Source organism: Crocodylus siamensis, chromosome 1, assembly GCF_052110815.1.
Source record: "Crocodylus siamensis isolate JL-2025a chromosome 1, ASM5211081v1, whole genome shotgun sequence".
NCBI lineage: Eukaryota > Metazoa > Chordata > Crocodylia > Crocodylidae > Crocodylus > Crocodylus siamensis.
Window position 1 is genome coordinate 379,145,089 of NC_143395.1, and position 12,506 is coordinate 379,157,594.

At 41.1% G+C, this 12,506-nt stretch overlaps 1 protein-coding gene across 1 annotated transcript in view; it reads right to left on the minus strand.

Annotated features, from left to right (window-relative positions):
- The window catches only part of MTUS2 (microtubule associated scaffold protein 2), a 545,233-nt gene that overhangs the window by 23,676 nt on the left and 509,051 nt on the right, over positions 1-12,506 (minus strand). The window contains exons 10-11 of the mRNA XM_090028232.1: positions 8,381-8,595; positions 460-565 (exon numbers count right to left, since the gene is read on the minus strand). Coding sequence (XP_089884358.1) covers positions 460-565; positions 8,381-8,595 — 321 coding nt within the window. The remainder of the gene's footprint in view (positions 1-459; positions 566-8,380; positions 8,596-12,506) is intronic.

A 12,506-nucleotide genomic window follows, 5' to 3' on the forward strand; every position in this document is an offset into this window, starting at 1 on the left:
TCTTTGTTGTTTCTTCCCCATTTGAGGGAGAAGTAGCTGAGAGCAGTTCGGGGGAGGGAACTGTAGTGTGGTCATGCTGTCTGGGTCTCCTGTGTTCCAAGATAGGTTCAGGGAAAAAATCAGAAAATAAGAGATATGATTTCCTTCTGTTTTAGTCAGCTGCAAATTTGACTAGAATTGGCAATTAATTGTTCATGCATGTTCTAAGGTGCTTCTCTACTCTCATCCTCAGCAGGAAAGACTGTTTATAAAAGTTTATAGGTTTTGTTTTTTCCCTGTTTATCAGCCTGTCAAAGTACAACTATACTGGTAGTATATTCACTCCAAAGTTAGAGGGCTAGGGTTATATGACAACTACTATTTTCTCATCATGAAAAAGCTTCAGGCCTGTGACATCTCCCAGCAATGCCCAGCTCTAGGACTGGTGTGGCTCTGTTCATATAAATGCCATAGGGTTACCTTGAACCTTGCTGTCATGCTCATCCTGGAGTACTGCAATGGCAATGGTATGGCTATTTTCCACCTCTAACACTGAGGCTTCGTGAGTGGCTGTAATATCTTCTACCTGTTCAAATGACAACAAATGATGTTATGGATACAAAAATATAAGTGCTACGGAGAACTCGTATAAGAAACTATCAGAAAGCTTCAGTGAGCTAGAAAATTTCAGATGACATGCATAAAGTGCTGGCATTCTTAAACATTATCAACTTCAATGATTCATTATAGAAAGTGTACTATGATTCCCTGAATGAAGGCATGTGGGCACTACTGCCTGTTCTGCTGCTCCTGGAACTTAATGGTTATAATAATGATGTGAAGAAAAGAACAGGTTGAAAACATCTTAGATGACAAGGCTGTTTATATTATGGTCAGAAATCACAGCATTCCATTAACTGATATGTTTTTAATAAACCAGAATCTTCCCTACAATCAAACAAATTCACATTTTCAAGACATTCTAGGTTTACTGACCTGGAATATTCTACTATAATTATTTTTATTATTAATCCTTTGAATTAACTTCAGAGGAAAAGGCCAAAGCATCATTCATATTTCTAAATATTTATTTATAGAAAGGCTAAATATATGACCTAGAGGCATATATAATTATTTACAAACAGTCACTTTAAGTGAGAAATAATTTTTTATACAGTAATCATTACACATTCCTACTTCCAACTAGAATGCTCAGATGTTTATTAACCTAATCCGAATAAGTCAATGAAACAGTTTATGGGACAGCTGGTCAGTGTATATGCTCAAGCAGTTTCAGATTAGTGCTGGAGTAATTGAGAAATGACAGTAACTCCAGTCAGCATCCCTCCCTGCTCTCAAACTGACTGCTGAAAGCGTTCCTATGGAGGAACAGCTACTGCACAAACAGAACACACAAGTATGCAAATGGAAAAAAGAAAGCTGCACGATATACCTAACAGGAAACCTTTCAATGGCTTATGCTCACAAAACACACCTGTTATTGCTGTATCAGAAAAGTGAATCATTTATTCAATCCCATCTTTCAGCATAAGTCATGACAATAAGACAAAGCAAGATTGTACATTTTTTCCTGATATATCCATAAAACCAAGGGGAGAGAATATAAAGAGAACAGGTCATTTGTGGTATTAGGCCAATTCAGTCATTCAATAGGCAAGGACATGGATACATTAAAAATGGTTTGAATTGTAGCTTATTCTTTAGTTCACTGGTGGATCTCACATTTATTTGTTTCGTATATGATATTGGCAAAAATGACACACACATACACAAAACCAAAGAGAATATTGCCTCATTGTCAAATCTTGTCTTAGCACTAGAGGTAAGCATAATCTAGAATATGATACAGCTATGTTTTGAAACAATTAGTGCAAAATAGCACTCATAAAAAATCTCCCAGTCAAATGCTGTGCAACCTTACCTATGTATTTCCAACAACAAACAGTTATCTTCTCACTCAGAAAACATTAAATATCACAATAAGATTGCTTCTTGTGACAGGAGTAATCATGCAATTACCCGACACATGGAACTCAGGAGTCACTTGTACCTTTTTCTCTCCTCCTGTACAATTTAGTGCCTTTAATGTTCTTGAAAGCTGTTAAACTGACAACCTTGAAAATTAAGATTCAGGAAAGACCTGAACTCTGGACATATGATGAATTTATGCAACATAAAGAGCAACCTGCCATTATGTTTGTCGAAATAAGAAATGGACAGACATCATATAGCCCTACTCATTTGATATTAGTGTAAATTATCCCTGGAAAAATCAGCAATAAAAATACACAGGTTTAAATTACATTGTAGTTGTTAAATCTCCATAGCTTATCTCAGGGTAGCTGTATGCACCTGTCCCCCTGCCACTAGTCATGAGGTACTTTACTAGGAATTTCTGCATGTGGCTAAACCAAGGAAGCTGGTCATCTATCCACTCTAGATCCCAGACTAATTGCTATCAGTGAATGAAACCAATGTAAGCCATGCCAGTGGAATAGTGTTGTCTATGCTTATTTATGGCATAGACACACCATAGACCATACCTCTGGAGAGAGAAGCCTCTCCAGATGGTTGCAGCCTGAAGCTGGACAAACACCTCTTTTTATTAAACTCCCTAGTCATTAAAACCTTGGTCTATCATGGTACCAATTGAAATGATGGTTTCAGTTTTTGTAGACAACTGTTCTAGAGGAAATGGACTAGGACCATCAGCTCATGTGATTCAGACTGATGAGAAACCATTAGTTGGAATGAGGTCTGGCTTTTATTACCCAGTGATATAATGGGGGAAAGCTCTGCATCTTATTTCCAGTTTCCTGGGCCTTTTGATATCCTTTGGAAGAGTTTGTGATTACCATACATAAAGGACTACATAAGTCATTTGCTCTTCTGGGCTTTGAGAATTATAATGATCTTGTTTTCTAATCCTACATGTTCTCTCATATTATTCTGTCATATGGAGTATTAAACAATCTTATTTTTATAGTAAAATAGCTGTTAACTGTGAAAGCACTTCATTTGCACAGCTGCTTTATTTACAATTAATATTAAATTATAGAAGAAGAGTCACAGTTTTTCAGAATCAATATTGCTTCACTTTATTAAACTATTCAAAATGTCTATCTTTGCTCACAGAACAGGTGCCAAATTTCCAATAAAATTAGAAAAGGATTGCACTTACACTGAAAAATGTGCTTGGAATTTGAAATAATACAAAATCATCTTAACAATAATGTGAAAGAAACTGCCATGGTTAAGCCCTGTTAATAATGAAAAGTGGGACTCTGTTGTTGAACCACTGTATAAAGTCTGAGTGAGAAGTGAACTTGTTGTCTCATCAAGCTGGTAATGACATGTGAATGACCAACTCCTTCCTGGAGATACATCCTGCTGGTGTGCGTGTCTTTCTAAGCACTACCAGGGTTTTTACTTCACTCTTGCTTAAATATTTTTCATGTCTTAATTGTTTTCTTTATGAACCACACACTACTACTATGATAATATAAAGTTTCTAAAAGCTAGAAGTGGTCAACTTTGTCTTCTGTCTTTTGAGCAAGTTATTCACAGAATCATAGAAAATTAGGGCTGGAAGCAACCTCAGGAGGTCATCTAGTCCAACCCCCTGCTCAACCCCCTGCAGGACCAGCCCCAACTAGATCATTCCAGCCAATGACTCAGATAAGCCTTTCAGGTGGGCCAGGTCTAAGGGACTGGCGTGCAGATGGGCCGGGCTTGGAATTATCATTGGTGAAGGATGTGGTAGGTAATTTAGAATAGGCTTTAAGGGAAGCAATATGACTGTCTTACACATGAAAGACTATAGGGAGGCCAGCCCTAGTTAGGCTGGGCCAAAGGGGTGCTAACACCCTGGGGTGTGGGGAGAGAAAGCACCAGTAAGAATGGCTCCTCAACTGAACTGAGAGCTTATAACTCAAACAATAAGATGTGGCAGACAAGAACATGGTTTACTGGACGGTTGGGAAAGTGAGCTGTGCTTCTCTTGACAGCGTGCTATAATGTGCCCTGAGGGCCACAGTGCAGGAGTCATTACTGGTATGCTGTAGAGTTTTTTATAGGGTGCTTTGTGATTGCTGTGTGAGAGGGCCCAGAGCAGATGTTTCTGTAGATTGTTTTGGGCAAGTGGAGGAAAATAGGAAAAACACAATAACTTGAGAGGCCCCTTCCATATTCACTTTGTCTCTGGTTCCCCTTATTCTTCCAGTTTGGCCTTCACTTTGCAACTTTTCACAGCAGGTGCTCTGTCATCTTTTAATCTAGCTTTGCTTTTTATGAAATGGATTTACCTCACATGACAGATGTAAGGCTTATTGAAGTAATATGGAGAAGAGGCTCAAACTGGAGAAGGCCAGTGAGTTGTAGAATAATGTATATGAGTGTTAGCTCCAGGGAGAAGATGGGAAACTTTTGGAAACCTACAATTCATCTCTACACTGGATTTATTTTTTAAATCCTCTAACTTACTGTTTTAGAAACATACTGAACTGACACTCTGGAGAGTAATTTATATTTCTACAGAGCACATTGAGAGCCTTAGGTGGAATAAAAGCTAAGTATTCCCTTTTCTGCAGTGGTTAACATTGGTGACCTGAATCTATTTGAGGTGAGATGGATTTTTCTGACCCACTACATAGAAAGAGTCCAGAATATCCCTATTCTCAAACACCTCAAGGCCTCCAACAAGTGTAATTTTGTGTTTATGACAGACAATGATTACTGGATAATGAAGCAGAGAAGAAAGTAAATGTGATTTCCTTTGTTATGAGACAGACCAAAAGAATGTGCTATGTGATTCATTTCCAGAGTAGGCATGTGGGTACAGAAATATATTCAGTTGCCTATTTTTAAAAGGATTTTTTCTTTCTGCTATTGCAGCTTATGAATGTGGTGAAATTCATCTCTGGAGAAGAAGAACCCAGTGCAAAAACCACACATTGCTAAAATGTAACAAAAGATATTAAACTGAGGGAGCTCAGTGCCCTACAGGACTGGGCCACGAGCATTTATATCCAGACTAGGCAGAGAAAACGAAAATATGCTGTGGGATGGTAAATTCACTCCTCTTTCTGCCCAGATAGAGGTACTGGCCAATGAGTCCTCCCCACAGGAAGATAAAGTCCAGAGTGGCTTGGGCAACCCCAGTTCCATTTTGTGACACTTTTTGAGGTTTCCAAATTTATGTCCCATTTGTGAATGGAATAAAAACCTTCTGAATGCTTTTGCTTTTTAGATCATAAAAGCCATGTTTTCAGTGTGGGCCTCCCTCTTGCTGACTGGAGAAATGACTACAAAACTCTGGGCCTCAGAAGCCTTCTTGTTGAATGTTTTGTGGAATGTGTTGTGAATGTTTCTCATTTAATTGGCAAAATTCTGGCTCCAATTAAATGAGATATTTTGATGAAAATATATTTTTGCCTGCAATTTTCTATAACAATCCATGCAAAACTCTCCATGAATATAATACCCTAGGCTTCCCTGATAATTGTCCCTTCTGGCAGAAAGATAGAGGGAGAGAAGAAAAGGATAGAGATTCAGGGTCCAAACCATATGGATCTTTAAGATGAATAAAGACAGCAACGTATGACTTCATAGGGGCTGTCGGGGGTCTCCTGGCTCTTAAACTAATCCTGCTATCCTAACAGCAGGCACAACACAGGGAGCTAAAAAGGGTCCAAGGAACAGTACATATACTCAGATTTCCAGTTGGACATCCTTCCAGTCTAAGAACAGTGACAGAGAGCAGCCTCTCCATAACTCTAAGCTTCCTCTTCAACACTCCAGCATCACATCATAAACAACTGGTGTAAAGTACTGCTGTGTCTGGATACAGGGGGAGCATGCAGTACAGCATAAAAGCAGGAGAAAGGGGAAAATGGGGAAGCTCCACTAAGAACCCTGTAAAGGATCCCAGAATGTAAAAAGGGGAATGCCTGAATAGTGAAATTTCTTCAGAAAGAGTAACTGCTAGACCAGCTAGGACCACTGGAACTGGCAGAAGTAGGGGAAGGAAAAAGAAGCAACCATTTGTGATACCGGAAGAGTTAAACTGAAAATAGGCTGATAATCATGCTTTTAAAATAGCAGAGTGAAAGACTCTGAATGTCTTTTGTGTTCAGGGTGGTGGGAAAAGCCTGGAGAATTAGGGCCTGGAGCAAAGAGGAGTGTTTGGCACAGCCTGACTTTCATTGCATGAATGGGCATTAGTGTTGCTAACTGACCTGCAGTGGTGTAACAGAGTTGGCACCTGGGGCAAACCCTGTGGGAGGGTGGAGGTAGGAGGGTGGCGCATGGCTCCATGAATGGGGAGACCTGAGTTCCAAGAGCTGTGGAGGGTGGGGGATGCCAAGTTTCAAGAGTGGGGCTGAGGGGGCAGCAGCCTTACCCATGATGGGACTCCTACACAGTCCCAGCTGAGCTGCTGCTGTCTTCATGAATGCTCTACCTGTCCTGGCTGTTGCTCTTAAAGCAGCAGCGGCAGCAGCAGGGAATGGTTTTGGAGTTCCCGGCATGGCACTGCTGCCAGGGCCTGGCTCCGTAGGTTCAGGGGTGATTCTGATCCCCTTCTAACTTGACACCCAGGGCAGGAGTCCCTCTTGCCCACCCCTAGTTATGCTACTGCCGACCTGTAACAAACTGGGATCTGAGAAGGTAGATAAGATAACAGTCAAATCCCAGTGCAACCTCTCTGACCAAAGTCAGCTTATCCTATAACCAAATAGATCGAACTGAGCAGAATCAAAGCAGCGTCCATCTCAACAGCCCAACAAGCTCCCTGGAAATAACTGGAAACAGTGAAAGAACTATCTAAAGAAAAAATATGACAAAACCCTTAAATCCCCCAGCCATAAAAACCTGCCCTACATTACTGAAGAATCACTAATACCTGTCAGTATGCAGACATGGCAAGGCAGACAACCTTAACAAGCTGAAAGGCTTCACAACACAAAAGTGGAAAAGAAATAGGTTAGCACAGATCTTAACAGATGAAAAAAAGAAGATAAAGAAACACTCTAGCTTCAGACACAAAGACCTTTTGAAAGAGACTTTTCCAACACCTATCACATATTGGAAAATCACATTCAGCCAAAAGAAGTTAAACTGCATGGGGTAAAACAGTCCAGTCGTGAACACCTTTCTGTCACTGTTGGAAGGATTTGAAATTAACCATGACAACAAAAGGATGCAGCAATTCAGAAAGGTTATAACCCAGAGAAGGCATTTCTAACACCTCTAAGCACTATCAAAATCTTTTACAGGAGACAGAAAGAAAGATAACATCCTTAATGAAGACATTTAGTAGAATGAACCTGCCATCAGAGGTTATTGGTTCTTTAACTGTGGAGGAAAAAAACAACATATAATACAACTTCAGGCCCTGTGGATTTTTCCAAGCAAATATCTACCTTTTGTCAGCATCTCCTTTTTTCATAGTACAACTACAGTGGAGTGCTACAGCTGTCTGGTGGAGGAACCCTTTGGGTGTTAGCCTCAGTTTTCCATTTTTCACTGTTTTCTTTCTCTGTGTGCCAGTTCAGTGTCAGGTCACAGCATGGTCCAGCAGCCCAGCTCAAGGGCAGCCCTCTTTAGATCCTTCACAAGGAACTAAATGCTGAAAAGAAAATCTGCTTCCTCCTACTTTGTACTTCTGTCCTCATCCCAGGGTCTCTAAGTGATTTACAGTATATTAGGCACAGAAGGTAAATACATTGGGTATTTTCACATGTGCTCCGGGAGGCATAGTTGCTAATTAAAAGTGCCTGAGTCGCAGTGGATGGGCACTGAACTAAATCTCATCAAACGAACTTTAGTTAAAACGCTCTGCCACCACTTTTCAGTGTGGGGATGCTGATACATGTGACAGTAGAGTCTGCTGAAGCACGTGATGCTAGACTCTGCTGGAGCGCATCTGCTGGAGCATGTGACATCAGGCAATTCACTTCACTGTTTTTTTTTAATTGTATCATTTGAAATAAAAATGGGCAAAATTCTTCCAGGTAGTATGCTGCTCCGTATGTAGCATCATCTGAGTAAACAGGGATAAGCTACCATTTGCTGGATGTAAGTGGTGGGGAGAGGACGGGACTGGGCCCAGTCTTTATACAGGGTGTTTCACAGGAGAGCCATTCATAAAGCATTTTATAAAGTGGGACCTCAAGGTCGTGTTGTATAACTCTGAAGTATGAACTTTTCTTTGGATAAGGGAGATAACAATCCTAGATCTATTCATTTGTGACTTGTGACTCATGTCACAGCTTGTGACTCATATCACCATACTGGAGAAGGTCAATACATTCAGCTCTCTTGTCACCTACACTTAATTTAAACTGATTTAGCCTCCTCATGTGAACAATTTATGGCTGACCTGTTCCTGGTGCTGACACTTGATTCTCATGAGTTGAAGCTTGTTTTCTTCTTGCAGACATTCTAGTTCACTGCTGTATTGTAACTGCAGCCTGTCCTCAAGGGCTTGAAGCTCTTCTTGCTGTTGCCAGTGAAGTTTCCTCACCTCATCCTCAAATTGCTTCTCCAGCTCCTCTTTCTCTTTTTGTAATTTTTCACACCGTGCTGTGTTGAGGGCTGTTGAGACAAAACAGGGCAATCAACCACACCTTACCCTGTAAGATCGGGGAGGCAGGTCTTGTCTCTTTTTTGACAGCACCTAGTACAGTGGGTTCTTGGTTTATGCCAGGGTTTCCCAGGCACTACTGTAATATTGAATAGGAGGAGTGGATTTCCTCTACTGCCTGTTGAGACACACATGCAGTTCCCTGTCAAACTCATTCGGCCTACAGGAGAAATTGGGACATGGAAAGAAAATAAATGGCATAAATCTGGTTCAGAAATAAATTACTTATAGAGGAGAAGATCATTAGTTTAAAGCTGCTTTTATATTACCAGGTCTGTGTGCTTCTTGAGACTAAGGAAAATACATGAAAGGGCCAAATAGAAGGCAATAACTGCTAATGGGACTCCCATGCTCATCACAATTATTCTTCTATGTTAACAGAAGTAAGCAGGTGCAGAAGTGACAGAGAACTCTATAAAGTTGCATCAGCTTATTTCCAGGAATTTGACTCTAAGCCTATGGATACTGAATGTAACAAAGCAAATAAAGAGAGAGGGGTTTTAATTGTACTATGAATTTCCTTTCCCTAAGAACCCTGCCACAGGCATGGCTAGTTTGGAAGAAGTATCAGCTTCTGAGTAGCATGGCTGTACTGGTCATCCATGCCGCCTTCTTCTTTCAAGTAACAATCACAAGATTGCTGACCCACCTGATGGTGTAAATCTGGGCAGTGGATGCTGTGGCATCTCTGGGTGAACAAAGTTAATGTTGTTTCATTAATCCACTTGCTTTATAATTCCCATATCACATTTTTGTGATTTCAAGGTAAGTATTTTTATTGCTGTTTGTGCTTGTGTCTTGTCACTCAGTTCATCAGATCCCATTTTTCAGACTGAAGTGGCCAGGATAGCTCGTGTAGAAACACCCTGCACAGATTTAAACTAGCTAGCTAAGGTACTGATAGCACAGTAGAGGTAGCAGCACAGAGCTCAGGGAAGGCTAACTACTGAAGTAACTCATTCTTGGGTGGGTGCTGCAGCCTGCACTGAACTCCATGTTGCTGTGTTTGTACAGCTAGTTTAAAGCTAGCTCAGGTATTTCTCCAGGACCTGCAGCTCCTGAAATCTAAATACTCCCTTAGGTACTGCCAATTTTCTGCAAGTATTTTCCATTTTTACTGAGGCACTTCAAAATGGCTTTGAACACAGATTATCCAGTCAGAAACATGGTATCTTTTGGGAGTTGGAAATGTGTTGGGATAAAGTAAGAATGGTCCTAGACTCTGCTGAATTCCCTGGCTAGTCTTGAAACTTAAACCCAGTTAACTTTTTTTAAATCTTGTTTTCCTTTTCCATGAACTTCTGCAGCTCTTGCTTTCAGCTGGCAATCCTGAAACAAGTCTATCTAGAATGAAAAGGTACTGAACCTCTCATGAAAAATCCCATTTGCAATACATCCAGCCCACCATGAGATAGGTACCCATGTCATTTATATATTCTAGAAATCCCTTTATGATTCTCTGATTCCCTATCATTTCCCCCTGCAGAAGAAACACAGGAATGGCAAACTGATCCAGGAAACTATGTGTTTGCACTCCCAGGGGACATCCAGATGAGCGTGGTATGCAGTGCCACAAATCCATTTGCAGTGCTGCACACACAAGTATCCCCATGCTTCTAATCAGCAGTGCAGGGGCAGGGGTTGATCCTGGGAAATCCCAGGGTCAAGATAACCCATGGCTTAAAAAAGCGGGGTGGAGTACATGGCAGCAGCATGCACCTCCAGAAACCAGAGTCTGGGCAGGTGGAGCCACACTCTTTCCCCGCTCCTCCTGGCTCCTGGCATGCTGGAAGAGCCAGGGATAACTAAAGAAGTGGAGATGCTCTGGCCCAGCAGCCAGGGCCTCTCTCAGGAGTAGCAAGCCTCTGTGTCTGCTGACACATGCTCCTCAAATGTGCCACACTGCTTTTTTCACATTGTTTTTTCCTACCAAGATTTCCTGGTAGCAAAATTTGTTTTACCATTCTGGGAGTGTGGTTTGTGGCACTGCAAAGAGGTTTGCAGCACCACAAACCACACATGCCTGCACATCTGGATGCAGCCACAGAATCCAGAGGCCCTATTTAGCTGGTGGGATAGGAACTGCCAAAGATCAGGCCCTAGAAAGATGTGGTCCGGTTTCCTGAGGTCCACAGAAGTCTTTTGATTGACTTAAGTAGGGTCCACTAAGGTGTAATAAGATTCCAGCAGCTTGTAACATCTGCATAGAAGACCTGTCCCTGTTAACTGTGCTTCAGGCTTGAATCTTCATGCCTGCCCTCTGTCTTTGTACGCTAATGCCCTTTTGTTGGGGAATGACAATATGGAGTAGAACATGCACACATGAATGATTTCAAGGTCATCATATGTTCCACAAGAATTAACTGGCAGAGTTCCCGAGGGAATGATACCCTGCAAAGAAGCTGGCTCCCCATGCCACCACTTACTCTCAGCCAGGGCCATCTCAAAAGCCAGTCCCTTAACCCTAGGTTGCTGGGGGGTTTTTTACAGCTGACATTTCACAGGACTGGAGAGAGTGGGTGGATGCTGCTATCCTGGGTCTATTCCCTTTCCTATGACAGCTTTTAGACCACTGAAATAGAGTTCCTGCTCTTTCCAGAACCTCACTAACACTATAGGTAGACGGAAGATGGGACTGACCAAATTAAGCATGTATCCAGCAGATAAAGTCCTACCACATATCCGGTGTGTCTACACGTGATGCCATGTTGCCATAGTGATGCACTAAAGCGACATAGTGACCACATGCATTTACATGTGACCAACAGCTATTTTATTGTAGAAGTGTGCTCCCTCATTATAGCACACTGCTACAGTGATGTAGCGACTAAAAATAATGGTGTGCCCAGTGTATGGTGCAGTATGGGCTGCTACTACGCTGTGCTTTAGTACTTCCAAAAGGGCAGTAGCAATGTCACTGTACAGGCACATGTAGACGTGCCCATCATGTACCTAACGTAGAACATCAGCAGTTTACATATTTTTTCTCTTGGGGGGGTTGTATTATAACTTTAAATGCAGTCTCATTTGTTGAGTGGTTGTATTCTGTGACATTCCATATCAGTTTTCCGTTGTTATATAAAACTATGAAAGAGCAGAAATACAAAGAGATCAAGCTTCAGGCTCTGGATTCATTATAATCGAAACCTACTCAGGCTTTAAATTGGACCTGCAATGAAACATATCTTTCAACAGATTCTCTAATAAGATTACACAACACAGAGGACCTGGCAAAAAATATGTGTTTTGAACTAGAGGAAACTAATTCTTTAAAAAAACACCCCACACATAACACAAAAACCCAACAAAACCTCTACATACAAAGCAAGTGAAGAGGTCTGAATAGAGAGCCTGCAAATTTTGCTAATGAGCCTGGATTTTGGTAATAGACACTGGGTGAGACTACACATGCAATTAATGTGCAGTAAGGTTACTGCATGCTAATATAAGGTGCAATAAACTGTGCCTGGGAGTATGTTTACATGTGCGCCCTGATGGGCGCAGATTTGCTTCTAACAGTAGCACACGGCGTCACTGCTCATGTGACACTAAGCTCTTATTTTTTTAAGCAGAAGAAAATTGCTACGCAACATTTTCTAAATGCTTCACCAATGTGAATTAAATGGAGCAAGATCAGAACTTAGTGAAAGATGCTATAGAAAAAAAGATATAATGTGCCAAATCCTCAAATGGAGGAAATCAGTACACTAATGTTGATTTACACTAGCTGAGAGTATAACTTATATATTAGAAGCATTACATAAATACAGTAAGATACAGCTTAGGTTAGACAAGCAATTCATTCAATACAACAGGTAAGATAGTAACCATGAATATTTTAATATATAGAAGCTTCATTCTG